The sequence below is a fragment of the Austrofundulus limnaeus genome, unplaced genomic scaffold (assembly GCF_001266775.1).
Source record: "Austrofundulus limnaeus strain Quisiro unplaced genomic scaffold, Austrofundulus_limnaeus-1.0 Scaffold17, whole genome shotgun sequence".
Classification (NCBI taxonomy): Eukaryota; Metazoa; Chordata; class Actinopteri; order Cyprinodontiformes; family Rivulidae; genus Austrofundulus; species Austrofundulus limnaeus.
Genome location: NW_013952419.1, coordinates 1010520 through 1030333, shown reverse-complemented (window position 1 = coordinate 1030333; position 19814 = coordinate 1010520). Strand labels below are relative to the sequence as shown.

Genomic DNA, 19814 nt, shown 5'->3' with positions numbered 1-19814 from the left:
GTGTGTGTGTGTGTGTGTGTGTGTGTGTGTGTGTGTGTGCTAAAAATACAGAGCTTGTGTGTTGTCAATATAAAAACTAACAAAACATAATTCAGACTTTTTGTCTTGACCTGTAGATGGAAAACATTCTGCTGACAGATAACGGTGAGTAAATTAATCCCCAGCAGGGAGCAGCAATGCTCTGTAAAGCAGGAGCTTAAGAAGGTTTATTTTTATTTTTATTTTTTTTGTTATACTATTTTTATATTGGTGTTCTTTGCATTGAGGAACACACGTGTTCATGATGAAGGCTCATGGTGATGCAGAGGTCTGTTTTAGGTCACCTCCGCTTGGCTGACTTTGGTTTGTCCCGTCGCCTGGAGAGAGGAGGCAGAGCCTTCACSATCTGTGGAACCATCCAATACATGGGTGAGAAAAACTGAAATAAATCCTTTTTATTACTCCACTCTGTTGCGGAGTGAAGCTATGAACATAAGAGCATAAACATATAAGGAGATGAGAGTGTTGCGTCTGCTCTGCAGCCCCCGAGGTGCTGAGTGGTGGACCCTACAATCACGCAGCTGATTGGTGGTCACTGGGAATCCTGCTCTTCTCATTGGTTACTGGGAAGGTGAGCGCTTGTTTCCAGCACATCCAGCAGGGGAAGTTTCTTCAGTGACAGCTGATGTTTGACCAATGGTGCGTCTCCACAGTTCCCCGTGCCTCCAGAACCAGACCACTGCAGCATGCTGAGGAAAGTCAGGGGTTTTCCTTACGAGATGCCCCTCAGCTTCAGCCCCCCACTCTCCCTCTTAATAAGTGAGGTAATTCCACAACAGCTGATGACACTGATGATTTCTTTTGTGTTCGTTTGACGATGATCTTCACACGCTTCTGTGCAGCTTTTGTGCAAGAATCCCTCCCGCCGCCTGAGGAGCCTGGATCGTTTCAAACGCCAGACTTTCTTCCACAAAACAACATTCGACTTCGACCTGCTGCAGCGTCAGCCTGTGGAGGTAAATGGGCCAAAATTACTTTTATTTTTTTAATCTTCTTAAGCTCAAATAAGACAAATTGAAAAGGAGCTCAAGAGAGCTGATCTGATGTYTTCAGGTGATTTTGGAGTTGCGGGAAAGGCCAGACCGCGCCGCCAAAGCTCGACGAGGCCTCACGTTGTCCCTGCAGCCTCTGAGGGGCTTCGACTTCGACTCGCTCCTCAGCCCCCCGACTACGRCGGAAACGCAGCCGGACGCAGAGGCGCTCGCTCGCCCGGCCGCACCGCTGCCCGGCCCGGCGCTGAGGGCCCCTCGAGGGACAGGAGCACGCAGAGAGGTGTTTGTGTGACAGACTCTGAGTTTACAGGCGGACTAAAATAAGAAATGTCTCATTTGGGAAAAATAAGATAAAAAAAGAGTTAAAATTGACATAAAAAGCACCAGGTTTTCCCCCTTTGCTTGTTTGCCTTTCTTCATTTAGCGCCTCTTTTTAAGCCTTTTTCTTTATTTGATTGTGTGATTTTTACCCATCTCAGCTTTTTCACTCTGGACCTTTCAGTGCTTTTTAATTCAACCCCACATAGAAAAGTTGTGCTCATTTTTATCTGTGCATCATATTTGATTATTTTCATTTGTAGCTTTAGAAGTCTAGTAATTTCATGAACTTTTACCCTTCTTTGTTGTGTTGCATCCTTACAATACATTTGTTTATGCAGAAGTGGACAAAAGAAACTTGTGGTTTTCTTTCTGGTTTATTTTATTTTTATTTTTCCTGTAAGGTAAAATGATTTAAACTTCACCTTCTCTGTTTATAGGTTCTATAGAAGGACTTTCTCMCCTCCTATGAATGATTGAACTAAAGCAAACATCTAAACCTCAGATTCTGATCTGCACGACTACGACTTTGCATTTATTTTCYTTATTTTTCAGAGGAGCACTCTCAGGTTCTTCCAATTTAACCTCAATGTTTGCACCTAAATGTGCAGATCTGAGCAGGAATGATGAGCAACAAGTCAAATCCTCACTAAAAACTTTGTTTACCTCTATTTCATCTTGGGTTTTTTTTWAAAAATACAAGAATATTTTCTAACATTCAAAGCTGCTGCACCTCCTGATCTTAAAAACCTGCACTGACCTTTTCTCTGAATGCCTCACGTCAGTCTCAGCTTGCTTTTTTAACTCACAAAAATACTTGTGTACATAACTGTACAATTATGCACCTCCTTATAAAGTTCTTATGAATATTACAGAGAATATTTCGTACCAATGTTGTGTTTTACAGTATAGATATTAAGTTTTTCAAACAGATTATACAAACGCTTTGCTGAATTATTCTGCCTTTGCAGCACTGAAGGAAGTAAGAGTTGTGGTGAAGACTCCTGAAATGATTTTTCAGTGTGTGAATAAAAGGTCAATATTGCTTCACTTTCTCAGCGTATTGTGCCATGTTATTTCCTCAGATTTACAGGATATGCTGGATTAAGAAATCACATTTCTATTTGCTTAACTTGGTTGAGTTACTTAACATGCCTCACTTATATATCAAGATCATTTTTAAATAAAAGGCTTCGTATTCCTTAAGGGAATTAATGTCATCCTAACATTAACAGTTCCAGTGTCCAAAAGAAGCATGCATGGTGTTAATATTTAACCCAAAAATATTGTATAGAAACAAAATAAATGCAGGGACTGACTTACTTTCAACAGAGGAGCAGAAGTGGAAAACCTAAATACAGGCATGGAGGCCATCTAATAACAAGCACTGACACTGAGTTAATCTTATTACAAGACACATCTTGTGTCAGAAAACCACACTGTTCCTCAGACAGTTTCAAACATATGTTATTTTAAATCACTTTTAAATACCGAGATTTGTTGAAGCTTGTAAGCTTTTGATACTTTCATCTTCACAGACAAACTTAAAAATCTCATTTCCTTTAGAACAATAAAGTAAAAGTATATTCCCGACTGCTTAAAGCAGATTTACTTTGTTTTGGTTCAGGTGGATGTTTCAGGTCTCACTGCAAATGTTTCTTCAGTTAGTCTGACCTGACAGATGTTTAACCTCCTGTAATGTCGTTAGCACTTTGTATTTATGAGTCCTTGGGGGTCATAGAAGGTACCAGGTTAATTGTCATTGAAATGGGAGATAGCAACCTTGCACACATCTGTCTGTGCAGAAGGTGATCATTAATTAAGAGTAGAGTTTTGACCCTTTCATATATATGGAAATAGTTTCCCTGTATACACATGTAGGTAAACAGCAAAAATAACTCCATTAATCAGGATCAACACCACACCTTACGCCCTGGGGAAAGATCACACTACGCAAAGATCATAAACTACCAGAACTGGAAAAGGGTTTGTCACTGACTGAGGCCCTTGTTTCCTTACTTCAAGAAAAATAAATCACTCGGATGAATCGTTTGCATTATCAGTTCAATCACCTATGCAGAAAAATTCTTGGCATATTTAGCTGCCTGAAGACCACTTATCTAAAGAGCAGTAATGGTTTAAAAGACAAACAAAGGTATGATTTCCATTTTTTATTATAACTTGGCATGCATCAAGAAAGTGTTGACCTTTTCCACACTCTGCCATAAGATTAGACATATTCAGAAGCAATATTAAAGATTAAAGTTATAAGGTAAAGTTAGCCACATTAGTCATATTGCCAATTAACAGTATATTATTTGTAATTTCTTATTAACATGTCTGAAGTCATTATATCAACATTATTAAATATTATATCGCAGCCCCTTAATTGAGACAAGGCCAGAACATCATTATGGCCATGTGTTTGTCAATTTTATTTTAGAAAAATGAAAACAGAATTTATGTATATAATTTTAATGTTAGTTAAAATGCCTGTCTTTTCAGCTTTGTTTTGTCTGTGCTTTTTTGGAAAGTCATAACTTTTTTTCTTGAAGTTTTAAATGGGGAGAGAGAAAAATGCAGAATCATCTGCTCCCTCCTCCCTGAGTGGAGATGGTGAACCGGCGCATGCGCGTTGTATACGTAGCTCCATCATATGACGCAACTGTTGACTCCGCCCCCCTGCCAGAGAAGCTTTGAAAAGGGTCACGTTGCGCTGCAGCAGAGAAACAGGAATCAACTCCGCATCCTCTGAACACTCCCCACCTGCTCTGTGTCTGCCGAAGACAGAAATCTTTAGGTAAGAACCAGAACGAACCTAAAGCGATATAACACCTTTACGCACTGCTTATTTTCTCTGTTAACCGCGCGGACGTGGATTTCAGCGTTGATGCTGATGGGAATGTCAATGATGCTGCTCTACAACCTTATGCTAACTTGTCTTTCTAGCTAGCTTAGCCGAAATAATATACCGCTGCTATAACTCGTAGCTTCTATATTGTTAATTACTCACAATTAAAAACCTTTTAACTTTCCACAGTTCACCATGTCAAATATCTCAATGAAATTGCGCATTTTTTGCCCGTCTACGAGAAATACGCAACAGGAAGGGCGTAAAATGGTTGACCTTCAAGGATGGAAGTGAAGGAGAAGAGCCTGCTTCGACGGAGTTAGAATAAAATCAGCGCCTCGTGGTTCTGTACTTTAAAACATCTTTCATTTGAGACGGTTTTTGGCTTAAAACGTGGATAGCAGAAGCGGTGATGTGGGAGGGCGGTGATGAAGTCGTTTCCTGTGAAGGGAGCGTGTCTGCTCGGGCGCACGTACACCTCTGATGTGACGAAGGAGGAGGGCAGGGCGTGCGGAGGAGACACGCTCTAATTACGTCATACACATCTGTACGTGAAAAACCGTCACGTGACGGGGTTATTTTTTGACCTAAGGAACAATTAAAGTTTAATTATCTTCTTACATGAATCAAAAAAAGCATATTTCATTCAGTCAAATAGTAACTATGTATATAAATATATTTTATTGAGTTTACATCAGTTTCTTGTGTACACATTAAAATGAAACATGCCATTTTTAATAGTTTCTTTGCAGAGTGAACTGCAATAATCCATTTTATTATTATACCATTAATCTATTTATCTTCCCTGAATGACAGCATAGTCATATTTAACCTGTAATTTCAAATGATTTAAAAACTTGAAAACTCACCTGTGTTTTTAAATTAAAATGTTGCTGTAGATTTGTGTCAGACACTCTTCAAAATATAACCGGCTCATCACAGCCTTAACATTGGCTGTTTAAGCTCCCGAGCTTATGGGTAATAGTGCTCCTGCTAGTGCTGCTGGATCAAGGCCTGACAATACCAAAACACAAGGTTGTTCATCAGCGCCAAGGTCATCAGCCCCTGTGGTTTAAAAAAAAAGGTAAGAGCAGGCAGACTGTTTCCATTTCTGCTACACTGGAGCCATTTTAGGTTTTTGACGCTCTCACAGCTTGCATCCAAGAGAAAATAATTCTGATCAACCTTCAAGGAATAACTAAAACAGAGAGTGGAAAACAAAAACAAATTGCTTATTTTTCCAGAGCGCCATCCTCATGGCCTTTTTTTTTTTTTAAGTTTTATTAATTGCTCTCTAACTACAATGCCAGCCTTTTTTATTTGTTTAAATCCCACTTCTCTCCACCTGCAGCCCAACATTGTAAATGCCATTCTCTTTTTACATCTCTGTAGTATTTTATATATATACATTTTAGGATACTGTGGCCAGACTTGCTTGTCTTCTTAATATTAAAGTGTTTCTGTGTGACGCAGCAGGGAGTTGGCCGTGCACCTTGATGTCGCAATGCAGACCTTGTGTTTGTCTTGATGAGGCAAACCGCTGTGCAACAGGCTGGAGTGATAATCTGGGACATGACTTGAGAGAAAGCTAAGAAACCTACATAGTAATAATGTCCACTTTCTCTCTTGAAATTCAGTTTAATTTGACTGCTAACAGAGAAACACTAACATTAATGAAGAATCAGTTAAGATTAAGTGTGCCTAAGCTAAGGGAGGGGAGCATGCATTTGCATGAGAGGGTTTTGAGGTGTACTGTGGGTTTAAAAAACCAGTCAAACTTTCCGCTCCTGTAGTTTCAACTTCTTTTTAATGAGATGCCAGAGTCAGTGTGGGGTTTTAACCAGTCATACAGAGCATAGTCACTCCTCATTTCTTCATCGGGCTATTAGTCAGTGGTGTGTGTAATGACTCGAAGAAGGGGAAACCCCCCATGAAACGTTTCCTTCATTAAAACAAAGATGAGATCGGCTCTCAGAATTAGCATCTTTCCAATGAGGCTCTTTTCTGTGAGATGGCGTGACTAACTAACATGCTAACATCAGTTGTCAGGATCCTAACATTACTTTATAAAGCGAGAGCACAAAAAAGACTAATAGTCAGCATAAACTTTACTTTTAGTTCGAAAATTAAATTTATCAGATCAGTTCTTATAATAAATAAATATGCATTTTTAATTTGTAGGTTTCACTGTGTTGCAGAGACGTACTATAATTGCGACATGATGCTCGTGTCCAACCAAGATAGTTGTGATTTTTTTACAAAAATAATTTCCAACATACTGTAAACGTATTTATAAAAAGAACACAGGCTTTGCAGCTTGTGTATAAGATGTGTGAAGGTTTGTTCTTTTTCCTCTCATGATCCCCAGTGGATTGTTTCCTGGATACATTTAGGCACATTTCTAAAACAGAAATCAATAACGTTATGTCTCCAGCAACCGTGAGTCTATGCCAGGAGCAAAATCTGCCCTTCATCTTGTCCTCATCTCACCAGTTTGTGTTGCAGGCATTCATGCCATTAATGTCCAGACATGACTGGAATGTAATTGTAATGAGTCAGCAAGAATGGAACGGGTCACCTGACACCCCTCTTCTAGCGAGAACCATTGTCAAATTTGAGGAAGTAAAAGGTAGTTTCATTTAACCAGGAAATATTATTTTTTTATGTCTCGTGTTATAAATTAAAGCAGGATTTGTGTAAATAATTGGCTATTTATAGAATTAGTTCTATCACACGGGTGCATCTAAACTTTAGTGGTTTTCTTAATCAGCAGCAGTCAAACCACAACACACTAGATAACATAAGAAGCTATTTATCTATGAGCAACAGCTTTCCTCCCTGTAACTTCACAACTATGCTACTGTAAAGATAAAAAAAGGAAGAGATAAGATGGAGTTGATTTTTCTAAGGTGGATTTAACATTGAGACTAATTTAGTTCAAATGCACCATATTATGTTAACGTTACCAGACAGGCACCACATGTTCTAATGCCCAGATAAAGAGTTGCAGTACATCTTCTCCATTATAGATGACCTGCCAGCCAGCTAAACTTACAGGCAGGTTACGGTCAGACTAAAAAATAAATAAACCTGTTTTTACCGACAACCACTAAAGACCGAATAAAGGTTTTCAGAAATCAATAAAATTGTCAGTAAGAAGCTGGAAGAACTGGAGTGAATGAAAGAATAAAACCACCTCCTGTCCTTTCATTAGACTGATTATGTGTGTGGTGTCCTGCCTCTGACATATGATCACCATACAGCTCTGTTTGCTCTCAGGTCTGTTATCTAAAACCTTAATCTCCACAGAGAATTGTTTTGATAAAGACACTCAAAACACTTCACGTATTCTCCAACCATCATTGTTTTTGGCTACGTGTTGCACAAAAAGTACATTTCACGTGGATTTTACAATAATTTTGCAATGTTTCCTCTGCAGAAACTTGAGCACAATTGAACCAGAGCCACTGAAAGTGTATTGTTGAAGCACACAGGTGCCCCGCAAAAGATATCAGGTATCTGCTGAGCGTGACTTTTGTGTGACACAAGAGTGTGGCCACATAATTGCTTTTTTTTTTTATCAAGTATAAATATTTCCTTTAACTCACTGAAATCATCTGTCTGTAGCTGATACTCCTGAAATAGCTGTTCCCAATTAGAAGTCACTGTTTCCCTGCAGGCCTGGCCTGTTTTCACCTCTGTGTAAAATGTGACTAACAGCAACAAACGGTACCTGCAGGCCCTTATAATTGAGACGCCTGTGTGTGCTCAGGTTGTTCTGTGGCTTTAAGCTGAGGATTAACGTGGGGCACTGCAGAGTCTTATCACAGCAGACAGGCCTTAWTCAGGAATTGTTTATTCTAAATTCAGTGTTCTGAAACTGGTTAAAATAACATTTTTATGTGTATTCACTGTGGTTGGACCTTTTATTTAAAGAAAAAAAACATTAATTTAACTCACCACTGCAAATTTTTGTATGGAATACATTGATCCACAGCTGACCCATTATTGTGACACATGCTTGTGAAGCGGTGAACAGAGCTCTAATCACAGTGACGGCGCAGTGAGCCAGACAGGCGAGCCGGAGCTTGTCTTCTGGCACYTTCTACTGAGCCTCTGTGAGATGTGTTTTGATTGGAGATGTTTAAAAACTACGTGAGTTCAGCTTTTAAGCCTTTTGATGGAGTTAAAAAATGATAGTCACAGAGCGGCAGCGTTAAACAAGATGAGCTGACAAAATGGAAGRGACGTTATCGAGTGTAATTGATAACATTAGGACACAGGAGGAGGAGTGTTGCTATGGGAGAGGAGAACCAGCATCCAGTCCTGCAGCTAATCTGAGTCCTGGAAGCGGAGTCTGTGGAAGTGTTTGTTCCATAACACCCCACCGTCTGCTGTGACTACGACACAGAGAGGTGGGGGAGGAGTTGCGTAACTGCTTGCTGACGGCTGAGCGAGGAAGGAAGGGAATAAGGAAAAGAATCTGGTGCGAGGCCTGTGCACGACTGCTTCCACCAAACAGATTCAGTGAGACTGAGACCAGATGGTCTCATATCGTCACCAATTCATGAGAACGAGGAAGTTACATCAAAATGTGTTTATACTCAACGTAAAATACAGTCTGTGGACATTTCCTGTGGGAAGAGCTTCCTCTTACATGCACCGATTTTTATTGTGACCCATCACATCGAAACGAGGATTAAGTCTAAAGGTGGAATGTGGAAAAAAAAGGCAGATAAGGGTTTTGATTTAAACGTGTGCAAAAATTGCATTTTGTCAAAATGAATTCATCAATGAATTGTTTGAATGAACTGTTTGAAATATAATCCTAAAAAACTTTTTAAGCTTATCAAAATGTAGCTTTTAAAGCTAGGAATCTGAAAATGTAATTAGGTCATTTTGACCAAATTTGACTTAATCCTCATTTTGATATGATGGGTCACATTTATTATAAATCTGAGTAATCRCTCATCAGCGCTTTCTCGTTTCCGCCCAGTGTTCTGTCCGGTGCTGTGGAAAGTTACCCGTTATTTTCCAGACAATGGAGGGACAAGAAACGGGGGCCAGAGCTGGGCTGTTGCCAGCGTTAATGCACCGTGATAAAACGTTGATCTCCTGTTTGTCTTTCAGCCACCATGACTCACCAGTACCCCGCACTGACTGCTGAGCAGAAGAAGGAGCTGCAGGACATCGCTCTGAGGATAGTAGCTCCAGGGAAAGGCATCCTCGCAGCCGATGAGTCCACCGGTACGTTTGTGTGAAATGTTTTCGTTGCCTCTAAATTTACTCTGGCGAAACTAAAAACAGCAATCATTTGATATTGATCCAAAYGGCCTTTTTATTGAATAAGTATTTAAAGCTGTTAGGGAAACGCAAGGTCATCTTTAAAGTCCATCTTTGTGGTGATTTCAGGCAGCATGGCGAAGCGCTTTAACCCCATTGGGGTTGAGAACACCGAGGAGAACAGGCGCCGCTACCGCCAGCTGCTGTTCACCGCCGACGAGCGCATCGACAGCTGCATCGGAGGGGTCATCTTCTTCCACGAGACCCTCTACCAGAAGACAGACGATGGCACCCCCTTCGCCAAGCTCATCAAAGACCGCGGCATCGTTGTCGGCATCAAGGTGCTCCACTTATGCCTCAGCTGGCAAACCTGGAAAGGTTTTAGGATTTGTTAAATGTTACATGTCAGTGTAGTAAGATTTAAAAGCTTTCCCTTCTTTGGTTTGTCTCTGTCTCTTCTGCTCCAGCATTGTTCTGCAGCCAAATGTTTCAGTTTAGCAGGCAGGAATACTGTCACGTGTAGTTTGATGTGCAACACTGGAAACTACACAAAGACCTAATAAAGGCGTGTTTACATTCAGGATCAYATTGTGAGGACAAACTTGGCTAAAAAAGCCTTTCGGGTGTATTTTTGTGAAAAGACTTGAAACTTGGTTTTGTTTCTGAGATGTTTCTGTTTGTCTCCTTGTTTTAGGTTGATAAAGGTGTTGTGCCCCTTGCTGGAACCAATGGAGAGACCACCACCCAGGGTAGGCAGCATTACAAAAGCTATCCATCTAACCAAGTTTTAAAATCTTATATTCAGCCAAAAAGTCTTTTTGATCTTGTTTTGAGACTGATTTAGTGAACAAGAACTGATTGTGTAAGAATAATAATCTTGTTTTCAGAATGTGTAAGATTATTTGTCTTGTTAGCCTGAAAATTTGACTCAAAGTCAGAAATTTCTGCCAATGGAGTAAGAAAATTTTACCTGGTAAGATTTTTGAAATAGGAAAAAATTGAGTCAAATCAAGTAATTCAAGAATCTTACCAAGTAAAATTTTCTTACTCCATTGGTAGAAATTTCTGACTTTATTTGAGTCAAATTTTCAGGCTAACAAGACAAATATTCTTACACATTCAGTTCTTGTTTAGTAAAACAGTCTCAAAACGAGATCAAAAAGACTTTTTGACTGGATATAAGATTTTAAAACTTGGTTAGATGGACAGTTTTTGCAGTGTGCTTCCAGAAACTTAACAAAAAAGAACACATCTGTGTGTCTAACGGATGGTTCTGTTGGTGTAGGTCTGGACGGGCTGTCTGAGCGCTGTGCGCAGTACAAGAAGGACGGTGCCGACTTCGCCAAGTGGCGTTGTGTGTTGAAGATCAGCGAGACCACACCGTCTGAGCTGGCCATCTTTGAAAATGCTAACGTACTGGCCCGATATGCAAGCATCTGCCAGCAGGTTGGTGTGAAACTATCAAGGAAATTATATTTTAAAAAACTAGTTGTTTCAGCGAAAACTAGAAAATTGAATTTATTCTTTGCACCTCTTAGAATGGTATTGTCCCAATTGTGGAGCCTGAGATCCTTCCTGATGGAGACCACGACCTGAAGCGATGCCAGTACGTCACTGAGAAGGTAAACTATCTGTAATGAGAGATACTCGAGTCAAAAAACTCCACAGAAAACCTTATATTTCTTGTCTTTCTCCACATCGTGCTGTTAGGTTCTAGCTGCTGTGTACAAGTCTCTGTCAGACCATCATGTGTACCTGGAGGGAACATTGCTGAAGCCCAACATGGTCACACCTGGACACTCTTGTCCCACCAAGTTCAGCAGCGAGGAAATCGCAATGGCGACCGTCACTGCCCTGCGCCGCACCGTTCCCCCAGCTGTCACAGGTGGGGCTAAAACACGAGACTTTACTCCCATACTGAGTACTTGATCAGCAGGATAATATCTGTCTTTTTTTCTCTCTATAGGAGTGACGTTCCTGTCAGGTGGCCAGTCTGAAGAGGAGGCCAGCGTGAACCTCAACTCCATCAATACCTGCCCTCTTCTCAAGCCCTGGGCTCTGACTTTCTCCTACGGCCGCGCCCTGCAGGCCTCGGCCCTCAACGCCTGGAGAGGAGAGCTGAGCAACGAGAAGGCCGCCACGGAGGAGTTCATCAAGCGTGCCAAGGTCAGTCCTGATAAAATGACCAGGAAACCTCTGTGCACTTGAAAAATGTGTGTTCTTAATTAAACTGCTTTCTTTTGTCTCCGAAGGCTAACGGGAAGGCCGCGCTCGGAAAGTACGAGTCGTCCGGAACCGGTGGCGCTGCTGGGCAATCCCTCTACGTGGCCAACCACGCGTACTAAACATCAAAACTCCCGCATTCAGCTGTGGCCTAGTGCTAGTCTTAATATCTGCTCTGCTATTTCCCCTCACTCCTCCATCAGTCACAGGCCTGTGCTGTCTACTGTAATTTGATCTCAGACTAAATGTTATTAGATATATGTATTTAAAAATGCAGTACAATAGGGAGCAGTTTTTTTCTTGTTTAAACAAAAAAGTTCAAGATGGATTTAAGATAATATATGACTGAAGTTTTGAATTTTATGTCTAGCTGGGTTTAGGTTCGAAGGCTGAAGATGGATGCTGCAGAATGTCAGTATTTTATGGTTTTCATCTTATTAGCACATGTCGCTACGTCAGGTGTTTTTTCTCCCCACCTGCTCCCAAACAGGCCCAGACCAGCATGTTTGTGTCAGTGTTGCGCTTCTGTCAGATCACAACATTGGACTTTTTTATTTAAACGCAGTAATAACTTCCACACACACAATGGGACCAACCTATAAATGTTGGCATCGAAACARTTTTATGGACAAAACGGCTACAGAAACAGAGTGAAAATGTTAAACTGAGTAGTTCTGCCACCCAGTCGGTGGCTCCAGCAGAGGTCAGTACACAAATGGTACTATAACATTAATATATAAGTCACTACGCACTTGGGATTCATCCTGAACTTTTTGTTCTTGTGCTCCTTCTGACCCATTATTAAAAAATTAAAAACATCACATGTATATTCTCAGTATAACATTAGCTTTAAATAACCCTCTGTAGATGTATTTAGTTGTGTGAAGGTGTCAATATTATGTGATTTTTTTGTGTGTGTCCCCTCCCTCACTGACCCACTGTTTCCTCCCTGCCTGCCCCCGGGGTAAAGATCTGATGGGTTTCTGTTGATGTTTAGATTAAACAGACCAAAATGTGGGGGTCAGCAGTGCAGAAACAGGCACTGCTTTGTTGGAATACTGTGGTGTTTGTGATGCTGAAAATCATCTTCAAAACAATTGGTGTATAGTGGAGAAAATAAACTTAAAATTACACAAAATATCTGATGTTTTTGTTTTTATTATTAATATAAAGTTCTGTCTTGAGAATGAAGTGTGACAGACCTATTCTATAACTAGTCACCAGACGAAACTTGTAAACTGATGTGTGGATTAAATGCACAAACATATACATTTAAACATACTTCGTGTGTGTAGTCAATTTTCCACTGAAATATGTGTAAGATGCCTCTAGTAATATACTGCATAGGAAAATCAAGAGGACAAACTACAATTCACATATGTTGATTATCAAGTAAACAGATCAAATAGTTTCCCAGGTATCATTACATTTAAAATTCCTGTAGTCAAATGTAAAACAAATTTTCCCCAGGGAGTTATTGAAAGCCTGTAGTGAATTAAACAACCACAAGGGGCGCTACTTAGCTACATTCATTACTTGTGCAGCGCCGAAGCATCTCCGTTGCTTTAATTTTCCTCTTAGTGAGTTTCGACAGAAAATGACAGACGTATCACATCATTTATTGTGTTGCGTTTTCAAAGTTTAACAGCATACATGTGTATTTTACCACTTGTTTAAATCGACAGATTTGTTTGTATTTCCGGTCACGTGACGAGACACTGCGCGCATTGGATGCGCGGACGAGCGTACGCGCTTCTGACAGAAATGGCTACCACGGAAGTGGGTGAGTTGATTCATTGTCGAGGTCTTTTTTAACAATTTAATTTCTTCAGAGAACTTTCATTACTTCAAATTACAGTTGTCAAAGAATCTACTTAACATGTACAGCAGCTGTTGTCAATTGAAGGCCTTTTTTTCCTCCATGTTTGGGACATTAGCCAACTAGCATCATGCTGCAGAAATAAAATGCTCACAAGCTTCCATCCAACTTAAAAATTTTCTTTATAAATGACGCAATTTACGTCGATATTATTGTTATTATTAAGCTTCTGTCGTAGCAGTCTCACATCTGGAGCTCAATATTCTCCACAACATCACGCTTAATTTCCAAAAAGACTTTATGATGAAACAAATTCAAACATTAGTAGAAACTTAAGAGGCTAATTTAGGTACAGCATGAATTAAAACTACTTATTTTAATTAAAGAAAAGAAATATACTAATCTTAAAGTAATACATATCAAATATTGGCAGCTTATGTTTAATTTATATTATATGAAATAAAAAACAAATAATGCTAAGTTTGAGTTTGTTTTTTTTTTTTACATTTTTTTCTGTAAATGATTAGCCAGTTATTTGAGGACAGAATGCACTAATTATAAAATATTTACGCTCTTTCATAACTCAGAGCGCAGACGAGGTCAGCTGGCTGCTTTGTCCATAGCAGCAGTGGTCATCCTTGTGGGAGTCCCACTGTGGTGGCGAACGACTGAAACGTACCGAGCCTGGCTACCTGTCAGTCAGATACGACAGCTGGCCAAACTGCAGGTTTGTTTGGGCTTTCTGTCCATATCCGGTCCCCAGGCTTTGTGGTTGTTTTTGCCTTCCTCATGTTTTTGTGTCTGTGTTTTACAGCTCCAGTTGAGTGCAGATGTGGAGGTCGTATTTGCTCGTGGCACCGTAACGCCCGAGCAGCAGAAGAAGTTCCCGCTGACAGAGACACAGGAGGAGGAACATGCTGTCGACGGTGATTTGATGAGGCCGTTTATGATGCTGCAGTTTCAGAACACGGAGCTTGTTTGCTCATTTTTGTTTTTAACGCTTCATGTTTTCAGAAGATACATCTTTGAGGTACAGGTATGAGACCAGGTACCGCACGGCTACAATCATGGAGGAGGACGCCCTGAACAAACCCACTGCTGCAGGTGAGTTGGTGCTTAAATTTAGCTCTCATCAATTCTTTACTGTCTCACTGTAACTATAAGCAGTCATTTTTTTCTGTTCTTGTTTTTGTTTTGTAGAAGCTGATCTATCTCTGCACACGCTCAGTGAGAGTCCGTGTGGTTCTCTGGTTTTATACGTGATCCCAGAGTCATCCCAGTTGCTGCCTGAGGTTAAAACTCCTTATTTATGTTATTTTATTTTCTGTGTTTTATTTTTTGTACTTAATGTACTTCTGTGTTTTTTTTTAACATCATTTACATATAAAATCGTGTAGCTCATTCAGGAATAAAGAAGCAGAACTTAACTAAAATTAGCAAAAGGACAGCTAAAAGCTAAACAAAGTCAAATAGCCAAACGCTAAAAATAGCAGAACAGTTGCTAAAAGTAAGCAAGTATGCTGAAACAGATTTTAAAAAGATAAGTGTTTTTAAAACAATAAACAAAATCTCAATCTCTCATAATCTCTTCTCGTTGCTATATGATCAGCTTTCTGTAGCTTTTATACTTCTCCATTGAACTTTGTTATGAAATATATTTCAGTTAAGAAGACATTGAGATTTTGTTTATTGTTTTAAAAACACTTGTCTTTTTTAAATCTGTTTCAGTATACTTGCTTACTTTTAGTTTTTGGCTACTGTTCTGCTTTTTTAGCTTTTGGCTATTTGACTTTGTTTAGCTTTTAGCTGTCCTTTTGCTCATTTTAAGTTCTGCTTCTTTAGCTTTTAATTACCTTTGGCTACTTTAACTTTTTAGCCAGCCTTTTGCAATGGCTTTGCTACATTTAGCTAACTTTTATTGATTTTTGCTAGTGCTCTGCTTCTTTTAGTTTGAACAACTCCATTTCAGGTTTCTCTGCAGCTTTCTCACTGTTTGTGTGCTAAGTGGATAAAATAACTCAGACGTGTTCCCTCGTGTCTTGCAGAATATAAACGTATACGTTGGCCAGCGTCGAACTGCCCTGCTTGGTGTCGGTACCCAGACGGCGGTGGGTAAGACACTGGAGCAGCTGCTGGCTCAGCTGGAGCCTCGCATCAAGCAGGTGCTGCGGGTCATGTCTTTCAGCCACACGGACATCACCGCTGCCCTCAGCGACAGAGTCCGCTTCAACCCCAGCAGCAAAGAGAGCATCGCTGACAGTATGAGAGCCTTCAAATCCAGTCCAGGTTTGGTTTTGTTCAGCCGGGAACAGAAACAGCTTTATATTTTATTATATTCGCTTTATTTATCAACTCTTTCCGTCTGTTTTCTGCTTACCTCTAACTTCTTTTTAGGTTATGAGATAACGTTCAGTCTGCTGAACCCCGACCCAAAGTCACACCAGCTGCATTGGGACATCGAGGGGGGAGTGCAGACCTACATCCAACCTTTACTTACAAAACTTTCATCTGTGGCCAACTTTAGCATAGACTCTCAGGTAGGGGTGTCATTTTAATTTCTGTCAGGTTGTCTGTAAAAGCTGCTCACGCACCTTTATTTTACAGACACTTTACTATGCCGTGCTCGGTGTGAACCCTCGCTTTGACAACAACCTTGGTGCCTACACGCTAAATGCAGACAGCCTCGCTCATGTCATCAACCCAGTGGAGGCCAGACTAGGTAAAAGAGTACTTTTTTTAAATTATTTTTTAAGTTAATGTTCTTTAAAGATGGAACAGTTTCTTGATATTAACACATAAACATACTTTTGATATTTGATTTGCAGGCTCAAACGCTGCGTCTTCCAACCCCGTTCTGAATTTTCTTCTGTACGTCCCGGATGCTCATCATTCACCTCTTTACATCCAGGATCACAGGAAACAGGAAGTGCCCTCTAATGCSTTCCACTCTCCACGTTGGGGAGGAATAATGGTAAGATTAATTCATTCATTCTGGGTGAAGGAAAGATGGCTTTAAACATGTGTTGGACTATGCCTTTTTTATTTATTTTTTTCTGCTTTTAAAACCTCATAGTTCGGTTTATCTCTTGTAATGAACATCATCGTATTTCATGTAAATTATGACAGCTGGTCATTTGCTCTGTTCCAGCTGTAAAGCTTTATATTATAGGAAATGTTTTTCTCATGTAAAATAGAGGCCAAACGAAAAAAAATCACAAAAAAATTACAACTTAATTAAACAAAAATAATTACCTTTTAAAAAATATGTTTATTCATTTGCTTTTCTAGGTTTATAATGTGAACAGTTTTTATGGCCCAGAGGCTGAGTTCCCGGCTGACATCAACATAAACATGGCTCAAGTCATGGGGGTGTTCCTCGCACAACTTCGGTAAGTGTTAACCTACACTACGACACCTTTTCTTTTTCTTTTTAAAGTAAYGTAACCCTCCTGACGTGTCTCCGGTCAGACTGCTGCTGGGTGTGCAGTCGTCTCCTCCTCCCCACGACTTCCTGGTCGCACCATGTGGCAGGGCAGGAATAGCTGACTGGGAGCTGGACCGTCTCATGTGGAGTCGCTGTGTGGAAAATATTGCAACGGCGACCACAACCATCACGTCTCTTGCACAGCTGCTGGACCAGATAGGCAACATTGTCATCAATGACAACATTGCAGAACAGGTAAAATAAGACGGCATGGTTCTGTTTGTCATTGCATGAGTGAAAAATGTTCCTCTGTTTGGCAACAACAGGATCAATGTCATTTTATTTTAATAATCTAATARAGAGTTAAATGTATATTTAGTTAAATATATTTCATCCTTTCTAATACAAATATTTTCTAAAAAAATGTATTGAAATTTTTAAAATWTCTGAGAAAGCTTCTTTTTTAGAAAATGCTACAGCATACTTACTCTGTCTTCTTATGCTACTTTAGCTTTTAGCTCCTATTCTACCTAAAGTTAGCTTTTTGCTGCTTTTAATTAGTGTTTTGCCACTTTTAGCTTTGAGCTAGCTTTTGGTTACTTTTAGGTTTTATGTACTATTCTACTATTTTTAACCTTTAGCTAGCCTTTTTATTCTTGAGGGTTTCACTAGCATTTTGCTATTTTAATCTCTTAGCCTTTTACTTATTGATCAATAAAGCATATTTGAATTTAATTGAATTTGAATTACTGCATTTAGCTACGCTTTGGATGTGTTTTGTTGTCTTTAGCTGGCATGTTGATACTTATAGCATTTAGATACTAGTGTTTTTCTGCATTTAACATAGATTTTTATTTATTTTTTCCTTTAAACTAGTATTTTGCTTGTATTTTTCAGGCAGTGTTCTCCTTTAGCTTTTAGCATGAGTTCTCTTTGTTTTAGCTTAAACAACTTCAGCAAATGTCAGTAAGGTCATTCAGCACTCAGCGCTTTCTAGATGCAGAATTGTTTCTAACCTGTGTTGGCTCCTCTTGTCTCTCAGGTATCCAGTGCTGTCAACTCTCTGCAGCTGGCTGTAGCAGAGCTGGAGGCCGGAAACCTCAAATTTGCTCTGGAGTTCAGTAAAGAAGCCATCCTGGCTTCAGAGAAAGGCTTCTTTGATCCTTCACTCCTCCATCTCCTCTACTTTCCTGACGATCAGAAGTTTGCTATCTACATACCACTCTTCCTGCCCATGTGTGTGCCCATCCTGCTGTCGCTGCTCAAAATAGCATCTGAGGCTAGACAGAAACYTAGAGAAAAGCAAAGCAAGAAGGACTGAGAAGATGTACAAACACCATGTTAGGAACAAGATGTTTTGTTTTTAACCTTGTTGTTTGGGTACATAAAGTGTAAAATGAGGTTGGGGCTTTGGATGTCAGTCCTGCAGTATTTTGCTCAGTTAAAAATGGGGATTTATGTTTGTTTTACGATTTTATTGAAAGACTACTGTAATTMTCACTGTACAGTTTAAAGCTTGAATTCTTGTAAATGTGTGCAAGTTTTATATTTATTCCAATGTTTCTGTTCATAAGAATTAAAGACTAAAGTTATAACTTGCACTTCAGCTTTTATGGCAACCCTTTTTGAACAGAACAAAATGACACAACACGTAACTAAATCTGAACTAAATTGTGTGACMTGTTAATGCACTTCTTATTGTATATTTTTAAATTATAACAAGAATATATCCTAATTTAAGATTTTGAGCTATGCTGGTTTTTTGTTGTATCTGTTCTTATTGTATCATGGAAGAAGAGCATATTCTATCTTTCACAAATAATACTAGCTTATATTTTTTGACTCATTGCATGTAATATTTATCAGTTATGTAAGATGCTTGTTTTTCTTTTTAAACGGGATCATTCATACCCATTTTTGTTCAGAAAAAAAGCCAGTTTACAATTTTAGTTGGTGTTAACTGGATATYATCATGTCTGAAGGTTACTTGAGGACCCACAGGTACAGATGTCTGAATTTCATGGGGTACTGTACAATATTTGGGGCTCATTGATGGATGGAAGTCACCCATGTGTGGCCAAACATATGTGGCCCATCCCTGGCTTAGATTTTACAAAGTCTGGTTAAGAGCAAACAGGTTTTTTCACAAAGGGTCCTGAATGAGGCAAAGTGGGAAACTTCTGTAGTTAGACAAATACAATTTTTTATACAATAGATGCCATTCCCACCATAGTAAAACTTGAGATGGAGCCTGTTATAAGTGCTAAGTCWGCCTCTCTGATGATATGGGGGTTCATTGGTTCATCRGGCATGGGCAGCTTGCAGACTGAACTGGCCTGCCTGCGGTCCAGATCTGTTACCACTTATATTTTGTGCATCAATAAATAAATAAAGTCCTTCAAAAAAGACCCAGGACATTTGAAGATCTACATCAGACAAGAATGGGACAACCCTTCAAAAACTCCAGCAGCTGATCTCTTCAAGACCTTCACATAAAGTTATATAAAAAGAGGGGGTGCTTCACAGAGATAAACGTCACCTACATTTTTTAGATGTGTTGCTGCCATAAAATTCAACATTACCTTTTTTATTTCCTCAAAAATGTTAGTTTATTGGCTTAATATGRARATGTTTACTGTGTTCCATTGTGCATAAAAATGGGTTTCTGAGATTTACACATCAGTTCATTATGTTTTTATTCATATTTTACACAARATCCCAACCTTTCCCAGAATTTGGGTTGCAAAAAAAATGTATTTACTTAGCAAATAAAACCTGCTTTATTAGTACAAAAACAAAATAATTTTCCTGACTTGCTACATTTACAGCAGGTCTCTACATTTAATTAAAATGGAAGTTAAACTT

General features: G+C 39.5%; 3 protein-coding genes across 4 annotated transcripts in view; all 3 read left to right on the top strand.

The window, feature by feature from the left end:
• The window catches only part of rskrb (ribosomal protein S6 kinase related b), a gene marked incomplete in the record, with an annotated part of 9957 nt that extends 7554 nt beyond the window's left edge, over window positions 1-2403 (top strand). Inside the window, 7 exon segments of one of the 2 annotated variants that reach the window (XM_014003197.1) lie at window positions 117-144; window positions 319-408; window positions 522-610; window positions 693-798; window positions 882-995; window positions 1093-1311; window positions 1790-2403. In XM_014003197.1, the coding sequence (XP_013858651.1) occupies window positions 117-144; window positions 319-408; window positions 522-610; window positions 693-798; window positions 882-995; window positions 1093-1311; window positions 1790-1821 (678 nt within the window). 2 annotated transcript variants of the gene reach the window in all.
• Window positions 2404-4032: 1629 nt separating this feature from the next.
• On the top strand, window positions 4033-12846 carry aldocb (aldolase C, fructose-bisphosphate, b). Its single transcript, XM_014003193.1, has 9 exons — window positions 4033-4149; window positions 9331-9447; window positions 9613-9824; window positions 10178-10232; window positions 10769-10929; window positions 11022-11105; window positions 11194-11368; window positions 11450-11649; window positions 11736-12846. Exons 2-9 carry the CDS (start codon window positions 9336-9338, stop codon window positions 11826-11828), a joined length of 1092 nt encoding a protein of 363 aa, XP_013858647.1. The 5' UTR covers window positions 4033-4149; window positions 9331-9335; the 3' UTR covers window positions 11829-12846.
• Window positions 12847-13413: 567 nt separating this feature from the next.
• On the top strand, window positions 13414-19623 carry pigs (phosphatidylinositol glycan anchor biosynthesis, class S). Its single transcript, XM_014003190.1, has 12 exons — window positions 13414-13489; window positions 14113-14252; window positions 14340-14451; window positions 14540-14629; window positions 14726-14817; window positions 15571-15811; window positions 15920-16062; window positions 16130-16244; window positions 16351-16496; window positions 16814-16914; window positions 16994-17204; window positions 17992-19623. The coding sequence occupies exons 1-12, from the start codon at window positions 13438-13440 to the stop codon at window positions 18268-18270; spliced, it is 1722 nt and encodes a 573-aa protein (XP_013858644.1). The 5' UTR covers window positions 13414-13437; the 3' UTR covers window positions 18271-19623.
• Window positions 19624-19814: the final 191 nt, after the last annotated feature.